The sequence below is a fragment of the Rhinolophus hipposideros genome, assembly GCF_964194185.1.
Source record: "Rhinolophus hipposideros genome assembly, chromosome: 15".
Classification (NCBI taxonomy): Eukaryota; Metazoa; Chordata; class Mammalia; order Chiroptera; family Rhinolophidae; genus Rhinolophus; species Rhinolophus hipposideros.
Window position 1 is genome coordinate 42,113,006 of NC_138061.1, and position 20,583 is coordinate 42,133,588.

Here is a 20,583-nt window from a genome sequence, read left to right on the forward strand (position 1 = left end):
TATTTTCTCTGATTCAGTTTGCAAATGGCTTACATTATACCCAACCCATGTTGGTAGCAGAAGAGAATAATTAGTAAAATAAATAATTAGCCTCTCTTTTTTTCTCTCTCCCTCTCTCTTCCCTTCTCATCCCAAGTCTGTTGTCCAGGCTTAACATTTGCTTTGACATCTTAGTTAAGGAAGTTAATGAAATAACATCTTCATCAGGGCCATTTAGTAACCCTGAGTCAATGATTACCAGATTTGAATTTTACAAGGGAGACACCTCAGCTTCAGGAACATTTTCAGATACTAACATCTGTGCATGACTGTCCTCCATAACAATGAATAAAATCCTAAATTATATTGAAACTTCAAATCATCGCTTTTGCTGATTATTCTAGCTTTAGATGTCAATCTTTTTCTGTCTACTCTTTCACACATACTTCCAATGACATATCTATAATTGTAACTCAATTGCTGACTAACCCAGCATCACCCAAGAGAAGATAATGCAAGCCACACGTAACTTAAACTTTTCTAATAACCACATATTAAAAGGTAAAATGAAATAGGTCGAGTTAATTTTAATAATATATTTTATTTAATATTGTATATCCAAAATATCATTTCAATATGTAATCAATATAAACTGTTATTAACGAGATAGTTTACATTTTCTTTTTTCTTTTTTTCCTTTTTGTATTGTCTTAGCAATCCAGTGTGTGTTTATACTTGTGGCACATCTCAGTTTTGGATTAGGCGTATTTCAAAGGCTCAGTAGCCCCATGTGGCTAGTGGTGACCATGGACACAGGAACTCGAAACAGTTACAGAAATTTTTAATCTTATGCTGAAAAAGGGGAAGCAGTTCTAACCTCTTCTGTGTATTCTCTGTTCATTGTAAGATTTACGTTAGGATTTCTGATGCTATCTGGCCGTTGTTTCTCCACACTCAGTCTGATTCACTCAGCACTCTAGTTGTCCTTATTTAATATACCACAAGGAGTAGGGGCCTTGTCACAGCTTTTCCATGCACAACCCAGACCCTTCTTATTGTGGACCCTCACTCCATCCTACTCTAACATACTCTCTTTTCTACCATCTGTGAGCTCCTTGGCAGAGCTTTTAAAATCATTTTCTAGCATTGTGGTTCACTTATATCCACAAACAAATGAAGCTCAAAGATGGCACTCGTAGCTCATAAAGAAGGAAGGGATGGGAGGGATCTATCTTAGCAAAGAAAACTGTCTCAAGAGTCTCAGACAAACAAGAATAGTCATCATTTTACTTTTAAGTAAGATACTGTCCTACTTCCTAAATTATTCTTCCTGAAATGTAGACAAGCAGAAAGAGAGTGAAAAACCCCCTTTAAACACACATTCCTTTTGTGATTTAAAAAAAAAAAAATTGGGAGCTTATTACTTGATGACCTTTTACTTTTTCTTATGTGTATGTGTTTGAAATACTGAAATGTCTCTCATAACACGTTAGTCCAAGTCTGTAAGAAGTTAAATATCTCCATGTTAACACACACACACACACACACACACACACACACACACATTCCGTTTTACTTATTTCCAAGTGGGGAATGTTTTCTTAGAGATGTAGCAAATCAGTTATCCTCAATGTTGAAAATAGGATATCTCATTTCCAAACCTGGAGAAATGGCTGAACAAGAATGTTCTGTTTATATATGAGTTTAAAAACTGTTCTGATATTTACCGCTCCTTGCCAGGCTTTTCAGTACAAAAATGTAGCCTCACTTCTGTGCTGTCACGTTCAATAGTAACACCACAGAACAGATCAATAATGAACTAGAATGAGCGGGTTTATTGATTGATTGAGAGAGAGAGAGAAAGAGAGAGAGAGATAGAAAGAGAGAGAGAGATTAATTCTCTCTGTTTAAGAGGTCTTATCTTTATAAACTTCATAAATTACAGAAATCAAAATGTCCTTAAATAGCATTCCCAGAGTGGGTCCTTAAATAGCCTAAGAAAAAGGACAAGTATTTTAAATTAACGTTCTATTCTTATTCTAGACAATCATACTAAGAAAGACTTAATCCGTGTTTATTGAATGGTTTTATTTAAAAATGAAACATGAGTTATTTCAAAATCTTAAGAAAAAGATTTTTCTTGAGAAAAATTTAAGAAAAAGCACATAATGAACATTGAAACAACACATTCATTCTATTAGGTTGGTGCAAAAGTAATTGCGGTTTAACAATAATTGCAAAAACCGCAATTACTTTTGCACCAACCTAATAATTGTAATAGCTTTCATAGAGTGTTTTTCTCAACGTCCAGTATGGTCTTCTCCATTAAGCGAGGAACCTGGGACCTGAAAATTTCTGGTGGGTACCTGATCTCTGGGGAGGACTACAGTAGGAGAAACAAGTTGTCCTGTAGATGTGCAAGTGGAAGTTTGAGCCACTATGGCGTTTTTAGAATCCATTTTTTATTTTGCTGAGTTTGCGACTTCATGACAAGACCTTGCAGTTGGTGAAGGAAATCAGACCCTTTGCGTGCAGTATTAACACCTAGACAGCACTGCTACCTACAAGTGAAGGACCAAACTAAGTCCTCAGGTATCAAGTGCCCTGATACAGAATATTTGGAATTCTAAGGCAAACGACTCTTCCCATGGACTCCTGAAGCCATGGTAGATAAACCTCATTACTCTGAAGATAAATAAGCCTTTGCAAAACAACTATGAGCCACCATCTCCATCCTCTTACAGGTCCTGGAAGGCACCTTTCACTGAGAATAGTTCCCCTGGAGGATACTGGGGGCAGCCAGAACAGGTTGAAGGGAAAGTAAGAGTTTTAAAAGTCTGGCATGGATTTCAATCTCCTTCCTTATTTCCAGAATTCTCTCTTAAAGAGTCAGTCTTCTGAAAACCTAGGCTCTCTACTCACTCTACATGTAGATTTAGCTCCCAGATTTTTCCTTATTCTGCAAGTGGTAGTGAAAAGCATCTAGTGGGGCGGCCAGTTAGCTCAGTTGATTATGAGCACGGTACTCTTAACAACAAGGTTACTGGTTCAATCCCCACATGGACCACTGTGAGCTGCGCCCTCCACAACTAGATTGAAACAACTACTTGACTTGGAGTTGATGGGTCCTAGAAAAACACACTTAAAATAATTTTTTTTTTTAAAAAAGTGGAAAATAAATTTTTTAAAAAGGAAAAAAAGAGAAAAGCGTCTTTGTCAGTGCCCTTGTAGACAACCCTAGTATAGACTTCTGGAACATTCCTGTATTCCTTTGGAATTCACTACATCATTTCAGAATAATATATAATAATATTTGGTCATTTAAATTTCTCTCCTTCTTCAAGACACAGAGAAGAAATAAAGATAGAAATCTGCCTGTCACTGCTGGTAAAACCTGGCTGAAAAAGAGATTTGCTTATGTTTTAATGGCAGAAATGCACAGAGTCACATGCTTTCAAACCAATTAGCCCTAGTACAGATGAGCAAGCAAGTCGCATTCCATTTATAGGGTGGGGGAAGGGGAGAAGTCAAATAATCTGTATTTTTAAGTGTTTCTGAGAAATGAAGACCTTCAGGGCAGAAAAAAGGTGGATCAGGAAATAGCTATGCAAATCACATGCCAATGAAATTACAAAAATTTGATCAGGGGCATTAACAATTGTTCCAGCATTCACAAGTATGAAACAAGGAGTGAGTAAGACTGGGCATGTTTTGGTAAGGATTACAAGAGTGTTTACTTACATGGTTTGTTGAGTAGTCAATGAAGTCCATGGCTGTTTTCGACTTAAGCTGCCCAAACAGTCCAGGTATGACAAATGCACTAAATACATTCCACTTATATTAGTGGCTCTTGGGGTTCTCAATGATTTTGACAAAGAGCAAAGTGACTAGACCTCATCTAAAGCCTGTTTCTTTTCTTTTTTTTTTTTTTTTCACCCTCTTTCTAACAACTACTCACCTTTCCACAGGAGGTAGAAGGAGACCTGGATTCTGTAAGAGCGGGGTTCATTGGAAATGCTAGATTGTAGTTAGCAGGGACTGTGGTTCAAGTGACGACAGGGTATGGCTTGGGCTAACGCAAACTTGGACACTCAAAGCGGCCAAGACATCCAGAGTGGCTAAAGCCATCATTTCTCTGGGACATGTCAGTCATTGTTCAAGGCTGTGTGGTCTTGGTGGCATTTGAAAGTGAAAGCATTTGAGTTTGCCTCTAGTCTAGGTTCACAAGTCTGGACTCATCTTTTTAATGCCTTTATTTGAGAAAAAAGATTACCCTTAAAAAGGGAACTGTCAGAACAACAATAATAGAAATGGTAACGTAGCTTTTTTTTTTTTTTTTTTTTACTGTGCCTGTTGTTTTAAATTCATCATTTAAGTTAGAACGTCCTACAAGATGGAGTTGTGCTTGTTAACGGCCCTGTGTGTTCATATCTCAGAGAATACATTGCTTGTCAAACATTTCTCTTGGGTGTGGAAGACTGTTTATAGAAAAACAGAATAAAAGTAAATTTGAATACTCGTATTCTTAAATTTCTGTGTAAGTAATGCTTTGCGAATTCATGGAAAGACTCAGCCAACTGACAGATGTAGGGTAGCAGCAGCCACAGTTTTCTCGCACCACTCGGTCAGGTGTGGAATAGTGAGTATATGGAATACAGCTAGATTTAAAATAAAAATTTCAGGAACTCATTTATGAATTTTTAAAGTAAAAACGTTGTCTTTAAGTTAAAGCCAAAATGAGGGCTGAGAGCTTCTGTTTTTCTTTTCTTTTTTTCCAAGTATTTGAAAACTGAAATTCTGTAAGAGATTATCTGTGAAATGCCTTTCTTTTATTACACTCATAAATTTCAGGAGTGGCTTTGATCAAGCCTTCTGCCATTCTTGGTTTCTAATCTTTTATTCATACGTTAATAGCTTTAAAAACACTCATCCTATTTTTGTTGTAGTGAAAGAGGAAGTTTCTAAATAGTCAAAAGGGAAACATTGAAAATAGAACACAGTAAATGATAACTAAATTAGGGTAGGTTGTTTTTTTTTGTTTTGTTTTTTGTTTTGTTTTTTTCCAGAAAGAGCAATGCTCCATGCTGAAACTTGCCAGAGTATTTTAAGATTATTGTCTATAAAGAAAATGTTCCAGAGAATTGATATCCTCAGAGGAAAGGCATTACAGAAATGCAAAGTATTATCAGTAATGTACACTATACATAGAACAATGTTTGTCAGTCCCTAATACTTCAATCCGTGGAGTTTAATTTCTGGCTTGTGTTTAGTGTGTTTAAAACACACACACACGCATCAAATGAGTTAACGCTCTGCCGACTTCCTCTAGACATTAACCTTGGGGGTCAAACTCGAAGGAAAACGATGACTGGTTTTCCATTCTCCTAATTCCAGTCCCCACCAACAAGTAAGTCCTTTCTCTGAGTGGAAGATCAGAAAGAATTTCTCGAGAGAATATGTAGCTGCATTGGCAACAAAATCCTCTCCACAAAATGAGATGAAAGACTTGTTAACTGATGAGTCAATCCAGCTTTTACAGCAGTTTATCTTCATGGTATTTCCAAGAGCATAAATGTTATTAGAGAGAGATTGAGAGAGAGAGAGAGAGAGAGAGAGAGAGAGAGAGAGAGAGAGAGAGAGAGAGAGCCTGAGAGAATAGGTCATGACAGGAAGAACACAGTTGAAAAAAACAGGAACATTTAAGCCAAAAGCAATTTACTTTGCCAGTAACTGGTTACATTTCCTTTGTTTTATTATTATTATTGCAAGAGTTGGGGTTGAGATGAAAGTTTCCTACACCTGCGCTGACACATAACTTGTGAGAACCCATTGTGAAGTAAATATATAGATGAATACCTGCAACTCTGGGCTTCTAGACACTTTCAGAAGAAAACAAAAACTTGTTTTGCTGTATTGTCTTTAAAAAGAGACTAATTCATCAATAGGTGAAAGAGTTTTTTTTTTTTTTTTTTTAAAAAAAAAGGAAAAATCAAAAGAAAACACACAGGTTAGCTGTCCTAGTAGCCTGGAGCACTGGCTATCACTGATTCTCCTGGAATTAACACTTACAGAAATAGCAGTGACTTCACAAAGGTGAATACTTGTTAATTTCATGGCACTGAGTAAGAGGAACAGATGGGCAGTCAGAGAGGAAAGATTTTTGAAAAACCACAGAGATCTTTTCAGTGATGAGGCAGCAGAGTCAGTTGGCCCACTGCAAGGGAGTAATGTGCATAGTGCTCTGATTAAGTTTTATTGGAACTCGGGCTTCAGTGGAAGTCTTTTTACCTACTGCTGCGTCAGGACTGATGGTGACCCTGCTGTCTGTCAAGTCTGTGGGATGCTGTTTGCTGCCTGAGATGGGCTGCAGCACCTTCCTGCTATGTGGTATTTGAGAGTGTTTTCCTTTGGGGAAAGCTCCATGGAGACTGCCAGCTCAATAACATAAATACCTCATTATGAGACCGAGTGTGTGTGTGTGTGTCTGTCTGTCTGCTAGAGAGAAGTTACTTAAAGCAGGGGCTCTGGATAAAGTCCAGTTGCATGGGCTGGAATCTTTCTGCCACCAGTAACCAGTGGTATGACCTACACGAGAAGTTTCCTCTCTGTCTCAGTTTCCTGGTCTGTAAAATGGGATTAATAATCGCACCTTCCTATTGACTTATGAGTTTTAAATGAGGTTGCAGGCTAAGTGCTGGCTGGCTCAGAGAAAGTGCTCAGTAAGTATCAGCTATTATTATTCATGTATAGTATCGAATACATTCGTGGAAAGAGTGTTGACAGTATTCTATGAATGAACCAGGCCAGGGTTGGTTAGTGGGTTATATACACATGGAAAAGTAACTAACTGCATTTATTGCTTCACACTATTTTTTTTTTTTTTTTAAGTAGAACTGACTTGAGTCAGTTATGCTATTGGTCAGCGTACTGCTGGCTTTCCAGAATGGCTCTGTTGCGAGAGATCAGTCTCATCTAAAGCAATAGAACTGTGTGCTCGCTTCGGCAGCACATATACTAAAGCAATAGAACTGGTGTAACACTGGAATCTAGGACTTAGGTTCTCTCAATAGGTATGTAGCCCTTAGCTGTCAAGGGGAAGGCAGGTTTAGGTTGATCCAGGGTAGCTGGGACAAGATGGGGTTTCCATAAAAGAATTAAAGACCAGAGTCTCCTCCCCACCCCTGACCATCACCTTATCATGAAGCCTTTATTTTCAGTCACGCACTTAGCCGATGATTTGTCTTGACACTGTAGGAAAAAATAATGTAGCTGGGGTACCGGAACTTTCACTCTCCCCCCAAAACAGCCCCTCCATCCCAAAGCTTCACCTGGGTTCTTGTGGATCCAAAATGTCTCAAATTGTACGATGGGAATCCCACCCCGTCCTGCATGCTCTGCTCCCCCAGGGACTTTGAACATCTGTACCTCGGGGCATTTATTCCTTGCGTGGGACAAGATTATGGCTCCCTGAGATGCTAGGCACAGTGGCTTAACAGTAATCAGAAATGAAAGGCCACAGATTTACTGTCTTAGTTCCCACAGCAAACTCAAGTCACTTGTTTCTATTCCCAGCGCTCAAGGCTAAGTAGTAAAGGTGAATGCAGTTTTACAGGCGCTCACTGTATACATGTGGTCAGATTGGCAGCCCTTGCTCATGAAGACACAAAGGAGACATATGTGGACATCTTTATTTCCATTAGTCACTCGCTCATTCAACAAATTCATATTATGCAATGCCACCTCCTGGGCGTGTGCTGGGACAGATGAGAGATGAATCCGATCTGATCCTGCCCTTAAGGACTCTCCAATTTAGTGTAATAATAAGCCATAAAATACAGCTAAAGTGCAAAGAATACAGTGAGGATACCCTGCATAAGAGGTCAGAGAAGGAGTTCAGAAGGCAGACTACAAGAGGTATTTGAGTTTGAGACTTGAGTGATTGGTGGGATTTAACTAACATACCTGAAATGTCAGTGTACTTGCCTTACTAAAAACAAGAGGCTTTTTTTTTTCTTGACCAAATCCCGTTTAGAGTTGAAGTTTGTGTGACCAGAATATTAGGTTCTAGTGCGTTCTAAATTTGTAATTCTCAGAATCTTCTGGGGAAGGACATGTGCTTTTCTGGGTTCAGAAAACAGCTCAAAGAATGGAGAAAACAGACCCGATTTGGAGATGACTTACATTGTCAGTTCCTGGAACCTTTGTCTTTATTTAAAACAGCCTGTTCAATGGAAGTTTTCTCTATCGAAAAGGCCTTTGGGATTTGAAAGCTTTTCTAGAAATAAATGCCTTTTAGGTTTAAATGCTTTTTGCCAAAATGTTAGGAAAGAAAGATCATAGTAACAAGTCTTAGAACAGAGGCGATATTGTTTTATTTCTTTTTGTGAAATGCCTCAGACCTACCCCAAGTTTGTCAGCTTTCTGCTCTGCTATTATTTTGATAAGGGACCTGAAAGTACACCCTTCCCCCTGCGGTCATTAAAGTCTTAGCACTTGGGTCAATTGTGGAAACACTTCTGTGCTACCCCACTGTCTTCAGACCAGGAGTCCACACCCTGGCTCCTGTGTCAGCCCTGGAAGGTGGCAGCAGGCTCTGACAGGGGAGCAGAAGGTCAGGATCCACAAAACAGGCCAGATGAAATCACCAGCCCCGAGGAGGGAGGGAGGTGGAGAGAGCAGGGTCCTCCCTGCCAGACTGGCAACTCCAGCAAAGCCCTCAGAGCTCATCCCACACAGTCCGTGCTAGTCACTGCTGTGTGTTTACATGAGTAATGGAGCTGCCGGGGGAGGGGAGTTGTAAGCAGAGCGCAGAGCCTGGCCGCTCTCATTCGGAGGGAAGCTGACATCCACACCAAGTCGCCCGGAGACTTCCAGGGACGTGGCCGGGAAGCAGTCAGTCACATGCTGTAGCTTTCACGAGCACAGACATCATCAGGCAGATGTTTGTCGACTGGAATGGGTAATCGCTACTTTCTCTTTGCTTGATTTGTGTCTGTGAGCTTGTTTGTTTACTTTTGATAATTCCAGGCTGGTTTTGGGGGGGGGGGATGGACTTTCAGACAAACGTTTTTTGGGGAGGAATGAGAAGAGGGAGAGCCGATTTGGGAGGGGTGCCTGAGCCGGAGCCCCAAAGCCACTTTTTAAACTTTTGCCTGATAATAAAGCAGCTCTGCTTTCCTGAGCTTTAGAAACAGCCAACTGTTATCCACAGCAGAAAATTGAATTAGTGGGATTAATTGTGTTTGTGAGATGAGTACAATGTTAAGTGTCCTAAAACCACTCATTAACTGGGTGACGTGAGTGAGATTAATAACAATTAAAGAGGTTTCAGTTGTTCAGATTTGGCATTGTCACAATCATACCGTAAAGTAATAAAAAGTTGTGGGTACCTGGAAAGGTCTGAAAGAAATTGCTTGGGGTATAATAATTCATTCGTTTGGAATTCTTCAAGGGCTAGTTGGTTAGTTGGTTTGTTTTACTTTTGTTTGACTTGGGTGACTGATGAAGTTAAATGTGAAAGCTGATGCCGGACAGCCGTGGCAGTCAGTAAACAGCAGCCTTTCTGCGCCCCTCCCTCGGTATGCCCCCCCCCCACCGCTTTCTATATGGATCTGAAAGGGATTCAAGCTCAACATCAAGGATGAAATGTAACTTTGATTTGTATCTTGTGTATGGCTTTTAAAAAGCATAATCTCCAAGGAATCTGTCTAACCGCAGTGTGCGTGATCTTTGTGAGTTATTTTAAATAACCCTGAAGATTGTCATAAAAAATGTATACGTTGAAATGGAAAAGAAAATGTGTTGATTTAAATGTATCTGCCAGGTTTGTTCAGATTGGAAACATGTTGGTTACAATATTATTGGTAAATACATGTAACAATATTTTTCAGATTGTTATCATGAATGCCTCTTTCTAGAGTTCTTTCACTCTAATTTGTATCATAATTTGAGAAAATGCTGGTGTCTCCACTTTTGAAGAGAGATGTTTCCAAATGTGACATTACTATGATACCATAATGGGTTTACATATCACTTAGGTTTCTGAAAACAAAATGTAAAACAGAAAACAAAGAATAATCTCGGAGTTTGGCTCGGGCTGTCTTTCAGCCCAGCATGTTGTATGTCCTTTCTAACAATGGGGAAGGGCAGTTTCCTTATCATTCTTTAGCTAAGGGCTTCATTTTATTTATATTAATTAGATATGTCAAATTACAATATGTCAGCTTTAAGAAAGATGTACAGAATGTATGGTCTTCCAAACTGCAATCTTTCAGAGACAGAAGAATAAAATGAGGGCCGGATACCCCAGATGTGTACATATCTCTGCACACGTAATGGGGAGCACTGTAGGAAGAGTCTCTGTTTTTAATAAGGAAACCCATGCCAATGAAAATGTATATCAATTGTTCTCCATTTGTTTTCAGCGCCAAATCTTAAAGGGAGACCACGCAAAAAGAAATCATGCCCACAGAGAAGAGATTCATTCAGTGCTGTAAAAGATTCCAACAACAATTCTGATGGCAAAGCCATTGCCAAGGTACAGTTATTCACTCCGTGGTTTTCATTTTGTTGTATTTTAAACTTGTTCCTTTTTCTGGTTAGCTCTCTGTTGTTGTGTCGTAGTGGCAGTTTCCAATTCCAAATCTGACTTTGGTATTCACAGCTCTCTGTCCCCGCCCCCTCCCTTCCCCTGGGTGGTGAAGGGTGGGGGGTGGGGATGGAGTGTAGGCAATTTGATTAGTCAACTGAAAGACTTCCCACCTCCCAGTTTGGCCTGTTGGGTAAAGGACAAATGATTAAGCGCTCACGTCATTGAGGCTGAGATTTCATAGTAGGTGACACAATGACATAGTTTTTACTCTGCTTGTATCAAAAATAGACCAGCTGAACCATCCTCTTTCTGAATGTGTTCAGCTAAATATGTTTCAGAGATTAATAGAGGATGAAATTAGAAATGGCTAGAATTAATCTCTTTAGTTATGTTTTTCTTTTTCAAAATCACCTCTAATTTACCTTAGGGTAAAATTCAAGACACATAGTAAAATATTTACATGTACACCTATACCCATATGTACGTTTATATATTTTCAAAGATCTTTCTTAATGCAGAATGAGGGTCCAAATTCTAGACTAATTTTTCAGGATCCAGGCCCATGTGACCTAAGCATTCTTTGGAATCTTGGACATGCATGCTTGAAATGTCACTTTGTATTTTTAGACTTATCTTTTTGACTTTTGTGGGCTTGGATCAGCTTTCCACGGTTCTGTTTACGGTGTTTGCGTTTAGGTATTGTTTCTTCACCAAAGACAGTAGTAGCCCCTTTAGGACCTGAATTGAAGACTAGATTTCAACTGATATCATGTTTCCAGATCCAAGGACTAAACTTATGAAAGTGGGGACATTTTGATTATTGGTGAATTTGGAAGAATCTGATGTAGAAAAACATGAATTCAGTGCTGTGTTGAAAAATCTACTATTTTTCTGCCATGCGCTCCACACCTCCTCCCAGTGTAATGAAGCAAATCCTAGACATTCAAATTCCATAAATCTTATCTTCAAGGATTATTGTTTCATCAGGAAATTCTGAGAACTTTTTGGTTAGGATTTCTTCATGCTTCCAAGATTGCAAAGGGTTAAAAAGAGATCAACCAGTAGAAATGTATATTTTCTGCCTAAAAACAAATCTGCTTTCCTTAAAGTTACTTTTGTTTTGTGCATTTAACCATCTGCAAAGTGAGTCCACCTGGACACCAAGTATGACATTTTCTAGTAATTTGGACATCTTGGCCTTAGGACTACTTCTCTAGGGTTTTGGCTTCCATGGTCTTAAAGAATGTCAGCAGGAACAAGGATGTCATCAGGAACAGTTTATTCCCTATGATGTGGTTTGCAAGAAGAATGGAGTGAGGTTTTAGGATTGTAACATTCAACAGCGCTTGTACCGCCAGTCTTGTGTTGGCACATTGCCCTATACCTTTAAGGTGACATCATGTGTTTATCCCAGCATGTTCTTTACCTGAGCCCCGTGCGATGAAGCTCCTTCTCATGTCATTTGAAGTCACAACCAGCGCATGCCTCTGGGAGTTTTCTAAAACTCATACAATTGACGTGAAAGCACACCTCCAGTATCTCTCCATGGAAGGCAGCTTTGGACTCACACTAGGGTCCACAAAACCGGAGAGAACAGGAACCTGTTCTGTATTTGATGTTCACTGACTTAGCCTTCTTAGGAGGGATAGTAGTCAAGCCTGGGTTTGTTAAGTGATCTTTTTCACCCTGCCTCCCACCAGTGCAGCCATTTAGAACCTTTACGAGGAGGAGGATTATCCTTCCGTCTGTTGGTTTCAAAGGTGAATATGTGGATGTCCTGCTGCAGCCAGCTCTCAGGCACTGGTCTCAATGCCCAGCTCTTCTTGGAGTCTTGGATTTACAGTCCTACCTTGGCTGCCTCCCATGGGTCAGGCAAGACTACTTCACACAGAAGAGAGAAACTGGTACATATGAAGTATGGTGTGCCTATCTGTTGGCACCAACAGACTGAAGTAAAATCCCTACACAAGAAACAAGCCTCATCTGGGGCCAGGACAGCCATGACACAAGGCATTTGTGTCATAAACAGTCTTTTCTCATGAAACGCTGCAGTAGAGATCATAGGCCTGTGGCCATCTGATCATTTGCCGAACTGGGAGCAACGTTTCAAGTGACGGTTAGTTCGCTTTATGACCAAGAGCTGTTTGACTGTTATTTTCAAGAGTTTCTCAAACAGACCCATTTCTAACTATGGATAAGTACCAACTTCCTGCTGTGTCACACAGCAGAGCTTTTAGGGTGAGAATCCACTAGGTTTCTTGTGTGCCTGTCTAGAAAACCAAGTCGAGTAATTTGCCTGTCACCATCAAAAGGTTGCACTCTCAATGTGAACATGAAAACTAGCTTTACAAGACTGAGAATTTCCAAAGACTGCAAGTCACATGGGGAAGAGGCTATCCGTTCTCTGAAGATGTCATGAATGTGTCCAACTCAAATCCTGCTGTTTTCCTGGGGATCATCTTGCAGCAGCCAATCTGGAGCCCAAACCTGTTCATATCGTGATCTGTACAAGATAAATCTTCTCAGCCTAGCTCTATAATGGAAGACCTCCACTAATAGAAGGCAAATGACTTTTCACATCCTGTAAACACTTTCCAAAGGCCAGAAGTACATAACAGGTGGTTTGTATTCTAAAAGGAACGTAAAATAGGAAACCATGGTGTGCAATATGTTCTTTCATTTAAATCACAAACACACTTTCAATTTCATAAATGTGATATCTTGATGATTTTCAATATTTTTCATCCCATTTGGTTCTCAGAAACTACCCTCATGGTTTATCCCTCCCACTTTTCTGAGGAAGATAATGAGGGTCTCTTAGCAAGTTAGTGACCAAATTGAAATTACTCTAGCTTATTTCCTGCTGGTTCAGCACATATTGCTGCCCCAGTTGAAAGCTGGATTAGTTATAACTCAATCCAGTGAAAGGATGTGGTTAATATCAAATAGGTGGTGGTTCATTGAAAACGTTAAATGTGGATTCTTTAATTAGCACTTCCTCAATCACTTTGGAAACCCCAAAGCTCTTAGTGAACTCAACAAATACAAGGCGTTAAGGTTGGGAAAAACAGATCTAGTAATTAACTGTTACCGTCACAAAGTTAGGCTTTCTCAAGGTCAACATGAAGACTAGCTCCCATTTAATATTTCAGTCAATGAAAATGCTGAGAATGTTTTGGGTAAATGTGAAGTAAAAGTGGAAAAGAACTTGGCATGGTTCTACCCTGAAACAGAATAATACCCTAAAGGGTCACTTATGTTAACTGAAGAAATGTATGATGAGATAGTCCAAGAGAAAAAGCCACTATTCACTTCTTAGGAAGAACCCAGCCTCCCAGGAGAAACCTGGTGGGAAGCCCACTGAGGTTCATGATGGAGTTCAGAGGTGGCAGTCTGGCTTCACCTGGAGTCTTTTCTATAAAGCAAGGAGTCTGAGTGATTTGGGGCCTGATTTGTGCACTCCCTCGCCACTTTCCTTGTGTTTCTGGGTAGTTTCTGTACAGGTGAGGCAGATGGTTAGGCAGATATCTAAATGCTGAGGGATCATCCTTGTATTCCGTGAATAGTGGCGTTTCTGACCTACTAATATAAATAAATTGCCTATTATCACTCAGCCTGTTTTTTATGCAAACCTCACATCTACTCCTGTCTGTACAAGATTGGGGGTTGGAGTGAGAGAGACCTGAGTTCTAAACTGAGAGTTCTGCTTCACACTAGCCAGATGACAAAATACATAACCTTGCTGAATTTCAGTTTCTGCGACTGTAAAATGAGGCTAAATACCTGCCTTTTATGAGTCTAATGCACATCAGGTAGACTCTGTGAAGCCCACAACACTCTCTCCAGCTCATTGTAGGTACTTGGTTCATAGTGGTTTCCTTCCGTTTGTTCAAAAGACAGCAGAAGGAACGTAGCTCTTTTACACTTTGAAAACCAGGATAAATCACGTTTCCAAGCTGTAGGTTTTGTAAGCTGAGTCATAGATATGCTTTCTAATTGGAAGTATGTTTTGACTACCAATTTAATATTTTTATAGGAGTGTCAGTAAAGTATAGTGTTTAAAATCATGAGTCCTATAGTGAGACTACAGGGGTTCAAATCCCAAGCTTGACACTTACTAACTTGGACATGATCTTGTGATCACGTATGTGTTACTCATCCTCTCTGTACCTCTGTTTCCTCTAATACGAGAATAATAGCTTATCTCATTAGAGTTGTGAGCATGAAATGAGATCATACCTGAAAATACCTTAGATAGAGCCTGGCTACGCAAAAAAAAGGTTGGGGGCAAAACAGATTAAAATGGGAGTGATTTTATGTTTTCAAAACGCCATGAAATTAATAGATTTCATCAGAACTTTAGACTCAACAATCTAAAATTTGGCAGTGAAAAATGATGACAGCATAATGTTTCACAGGATGTTCACCTTCATATAATGTCACAATGTACTAAAGTTTGAAAATTCTATAAGTAAAAATTCTACATGGAAAAATGTTTTAATACCATTTCCACAGCCCCTTAAAAATTAAAATCTTATCTAGAGACCCAGTCGAATGAGTTGTGCAGGAAGTTTTATTTTTAACAGGACCAGTCTAAAGATATTAAACTAGCATGTTCACTTGAGAGACTAAGCAATAAAGGAAAAACCTTTAAAAGATATCGTTCCCTTTAATAAATAAGCATAGCCTTTTATTCTTAGCACTTGCGAAGGTGAACCTGAAGGGAAAGAAAAAGAAGGGTCAAAAACCTGAAATGGAAAATGTTGAATATGTGGGACATTTTTATTCATATTTCCCTAGCACTTGCCCTCTTCTCTCCGATGTTAGATATGGAGATGTAAAGAATATTGGAATGTACACATTCCCCATGGGCACACTTGAACTCAAAATCTGACCCTTTGTACTTCCCCCTTTTACAATTAAAATAGCTCAGCAACTTAGCGTTATATTTAACAACCATCAAAGGCCTCTTGTAGAACATGGCAGTGAGGAGGGAACATTAGGTTAGCCGCTCAGTATGCCAAGTTCTATATTCGCCTAGAGTGTGGAAGGAAGAACATCTGGAGTATTAACGCCATTTATTTTTTAATTATGGAGCTTTCCACTTACTCTTCTTGGGTTTTCAGCTGACCTCTCCTCTTTCCTTTGTGGCAAGTTCACATCTCCTATTATATTCTCAGAGCTGACTGAAAAGCAAGACGCCCTCATTAAAGAGTGGGATCTTCTGTTTCCTCCTGAGGGTGGCTCCAGCTTCACTTTCATGGGACAGACAGCAGAGACTTTGCTGATGTTCCTGATGCCAACATCAGCTGGCATCAACATGTGTGTCTAGGTTGCTGGAAAGACTAGCAACAAGATAAGTTTACTATGAAGAAATCAACTTGTCTTTCATTTTGGTACAAAGTGTGAAATACACGACTATTTATTAAGAAGACAGTGTTTGCTCAATGACATTAACAGATGGTGCCCCTAAGGAAAATAAATGTATAAAGAAAGAGGCAGGAAAATTATCCCACCAGATGCAAAACAGTTTCTGATTTTACATCAACATACTTACAAGGAGTCTAAAAGAGGAGGGCATAGTTTGGCAAACTATGGCCCACTGGCCACCTGTTTTTATAAATAAAGTTTTATTGAGACACACCCACACTCATTTACATAATATCTGTGACTACTTTCACACTAGAGTTGAGTAGTTGCGACAGAGACTATCATGGCTCAAAAGTCTTGCTTGACTTTGCTATCTGGCCCTTGACAGAAATTTACCATCCCCCGGAATACAACAATTCATATTCAGTGATGCCTCTAAAAAGCTATTTCAGGGTGAAGGTAAGTTATTAGTTCACCCTTCCCACTCAGTGAAAGGTGTCGCTAGCTATGTCTTTGTAAGCATTCCAGCGCTGTGCTTGATTTGATGTGGCATTTTTTCCCTTTTCCAGGTAAAATGTGAGGCCAGGTCTGCCTTGACCAAGCCGAAGAATAACCACAATAACTGTAAAAAAGTCTCAAATGAAGAAAAACCAAAGGTTGCCATTGGGGAAGAGTGCAGGGCGGATGAGCAGGCCTTCCTGGTTGCACTTTATAAATACATGAAAGAAAGGAAGACGCCAATAGAACGAATACCTTACTTAGGTTTCAAACAGAGTAAGTATCCTGGTTTTCATTTTTGAAATACTGAAACTGCTCAGATTCTTTGAATTGGAAAAAAAATATATTTTGACTCAGGATTATGTTGAAATCCTAATCTGGGGATGATGATCTCTGTTTATACTAAATATACAAATCATCCAAGCCAGGAATTTTTTTTTCCCCTGCCTCTTTCCGCTACATTGTTCCCTTCTGGGGCAGTGAGATATTTATAGGCTTGAATCCACTGATTATGACTGGAAATAGACATGTTGAAAGTTTCTCATTTTCTGTTTTGTCAATCTTGAGTGTCTGTAGCGCCTTTCTTCTGAGATAATAATATGACGTAGCTTTATCAGGCACAGATGTTGCCTGTGAAAAGACAGCTTTTAAAAGGAGGATATTTAAAGGTGGACAAAACAACAACAAAGAGAAAACATATTCCCTACGCCCCAAATTTGTTAAGAGATAACAAAAACCTGATGACTTCAGGGGAAACAAGAAATACACAAATCTGAACCAAGGGCCCAATTTTGAATTATTTTGACATGTACGTACGTTTAAGCGTTTTCATGTATTTTTAAATAGAACAGGAAACTCAAAGCTGAACAGAATTCCATATAAAAAGAGAAGAAACCCAGATCCTGTCCTTATTTCACAAATGAATATATATTTTGCCTCTGTCTGGAGTTTGTGGCACACAAAGCATGAGCCCCTGGCTTGAAGTAGTATTTTCTCCAAACATATCTTCCTAGATTAAAACCATGTGTCATTTTGATGAAGAATGTCAAACCTGCATGTTTTACATAACAATTTACATACCTAATAGCAATTGGCACTGATTGCAAGAGAACACTTGCAGCCATTATAAACTTATATAACTACGAATGATTACAATGTTTGTCTGAAAACTGGTTGCTGGAAATAGAAGTAAAATTAATGTACTATGAACAGCTTTGTTGCATTATGCATTGGTTCAGATTAAATCAAGGCCGAGGCAGGGCTCTTGATAGCTTTGAAATAGTGCAAGGTTCAATGAAGCTTTTCAAACATGTTGTATCAAAGAGTCTTTTAAAAAAATTTTTTTTAAATTTTATTCTTCATTTTTCTTACCAAGGAGTTACTTGAAGTTCAATTTTCCCCTCTTGTAAAAGTATCAAATTCATAGCAGACCCATTCCATGGTATTTGGTACAAATGAACAGGGTTGCTAGCAATTTGGCATAGTTGTTTAACAGCGTAAACATATGCAAACCCTGTAAAGATAAATCTGTTTTTTTAAAAAAATATTTTTGCAACATCACACAGACAAGTTAGGGGACTAAGTGGACTCATGACTCAATTCCTCTGTGATCGAGTATCTTCCTTCCCTTTGATCTGTTGTATCACTGCTGCCTCAAGGGTGAAATATTTGTTTTCCTACTCATTGCAAGGCACCACATGTTAGTGAAATACGATATGAGCTTTTAATATAGTGCTGCCATCAGACATTCTATTAAAAAGATAATCATATATTAAAGTGGCTGTTATTTATTGATTGTGGAGAGTTCCTATCCGAAGGAAGCATATATTACCATTTAATCAATGGCTCCTTTCTGAGGGTTGAACAAGACCAACCCCAATTTTGAAAATCCGCAGTTTTCCCAAGGACACTGTAACTTAGCTTCTCTTGGTCTGCTGATGGCAACAGGACAAAAACTGTGTGTTGTCCTTTATCCTAAAAGTAGAACCATTTCCATATTTGTGACTGTTTCTTAAGAAATATTTTAAGTGGTAATAATATATCCTGTTTTTGAATGCCCTTTGGCAAATTGTTTGCTAAGAACTTAGCTCTCTCGGGTATGTTAGTATTTCTTTTTTTCTCTTTCTCATTGAAAAACAAAATGTTTTAATTGACATTTCTTGGAAATATGTTAATGCAATGCTTATCTAAATACTTATTATCCCTCTAACAGTTAACCTTTGGACTATGTTTCAAGCTGCTCAAAAACTGGGAGGATATGAAACAGTAAGTGTTTAAGCAACTTAAATGAAATAATTTTGCAATCTAACTCCCCCAACCCCTTTGACCAAAATGGAGAAAATGCAAAAGCAAACCATCATTGACTGCCTTTTCAAATGGCTCTGCACTTTTGGGGGTTTATTGGGCTACTTTTGGAAAGAGTCCCAATTAGTTCCAGGTTTGGCAAAACTGTAAACTTGTCGTAAAAACTACAAGTGGAAAACATATGTAACTCTCCTCTGTCAGGGAAATTAGTTGGGTCTGTAATTTTTTCCCATGTTGAGAAAGGGCTATTATTGTACAACAAGCCAAGATTGCATAAAAGAAATTTCCCTTGGCAACATACCTGACGTCTGTTCATGTCTAATATGGGAAATGTATTAAAGGCTTTCAAAAGTAATCAGTATTGGCCATTAAGGAATAAAATGCAGCAGAATCTCCTCTCATTCTAGGGCAAAGAGGCTTTATTAGACAAGGGTCAGTGCTGCATAAACAGGAAGTTATCAAACTTATTCAGAACAGGCTCTGACACTCTTTATCAGCTAATTCTAACTGACAGGAACGGGTTATTTTTAGCCCACAGGAAAATTTGATGGCCACGGATTTTTACAGAATATATTTTGAACCAAATAAAGTGTTAGAGCAACAAACTAAGATTAAAATCTTGAAAGAAGAAGAAAGAGTTGCATTAATATACCACACAGAGATGACATCTATAGTAAAATCAATTGACGAAAGAAGATGTCGTCATTGGAAATATTTTCTCCTTCACACAATGATCAGATTAAGTTGTGCAGTTTCTTCTGCAATTGAATAAGAAATTGTTTTTTCTTTCCTTACAAAGCAACCTGGGATATCTCTGTTCCTAGAAAAATGACAGTGAGAGACACAAAGTCAAGAAAATGAAATTCATTTTAGACCAAACATAATAACTAGTGTTTCTGGCCAGATATAGCATATTGTTTCACAAACTAATATAATGGTTTGATGTCAGGGACTTGGGACGGAAAAAGATGGCAAGTATTATATGATTCAGATAGTCTGGTGTTTACTGTAGAGATATCTGCTGTGAATTCTGACTAAAAACTCTTTGATGTGAGTACATGTGCGTGTAATGTTTATTTAATATATGGACTATACATATATGTTTATAAGGAACTATAATACTGATATGAATTACATGTAAAATGTGCACTTCATAGACGTGAATTTACTTAAAATATTTGTTTTATCAAGTGCCCTATGTAAAAATAAATCATGTAACTTTTCACTTGATTGGATCTGTTGTGATGGGACAAAGAGATTGACTCCTTGCCACTTTGACTCATAGTTTTGCAAAATCTTGAACTAATTATGGTTTTTACCCATTTGAAAAAGATGATAACTTATTGAGGGTTAGTCTCATAAATTTAGGAGTCAACCCCATACTTTAGACTTTTATGTCTAACCTTTAATGTTAAGAATAGGAATACACATTTTTATGAACTGTGACTACAGATAAGTTACATGAAACTGCACAATATTATGGAATGTATTTTTAAACCCAGGAACTCGTTGTTATTCACTGATAGGGAGAATGCCAGCAAATTTTACAGAATCAGTTTTTCCTGCGTTTATATCCTCTGTATCTTCACAAGGTTTTTTTTTCCCCATGTAACAGCAAGTTTATATAGAAAGTACAAAAAAACTTTAGATAAGTTTCAGGGCATTTGCAATAGTCTTTGAACAAACTGTACTTATTTTTTTGTTGAATGAATGAATGAATGACCACACAATAAATAAATCCCCAAAACACTTATTTACTGAGTGTCATATGTGTACAATGCATTGTATTGGACACTGGGAGATGGAAAAATACCAAGGCCAGTGGTTCCATTTGCTTCCCA

General features: G+C 38.6%; 1 protein-coding gene across 4 annotated transcripts in view; it reads left to right on the forward strand.

Annotated features, from left to right (window-relative positions):
- The window catches only part of ARID5B (AT-rich interaction domain 5B), a 169,422-nt gene that overhangs the window by 118,944 nt on the left and 29,895 nt on the right, over positions 1-20,583 (forward strand). For 2 of the 4 annotated variants that reach the window (XM_081074019.1, XM_081074021.1), the window contains 3 exons: positions 10,404-10,516; positions 16,510-16,714; positions 18,651-18,703. In XM_081074019.1, the coding sequence (XP_080930145.1) occupies positions 10,404-10,516; positions 16,510-16,714; positions 18,651-18,703 (371 nt within the window). Of the gene's footprint in view, positions 1-7,746; positions 8,939-10,403; positions 10,517-16,509; positions 16,715-18,650; positions 18,704-20,583 lie in introns of those variants that run through there. The other 2 variants (XM_081074022.1, XM_081074020.1) reach the window with 2 other exon arrangements.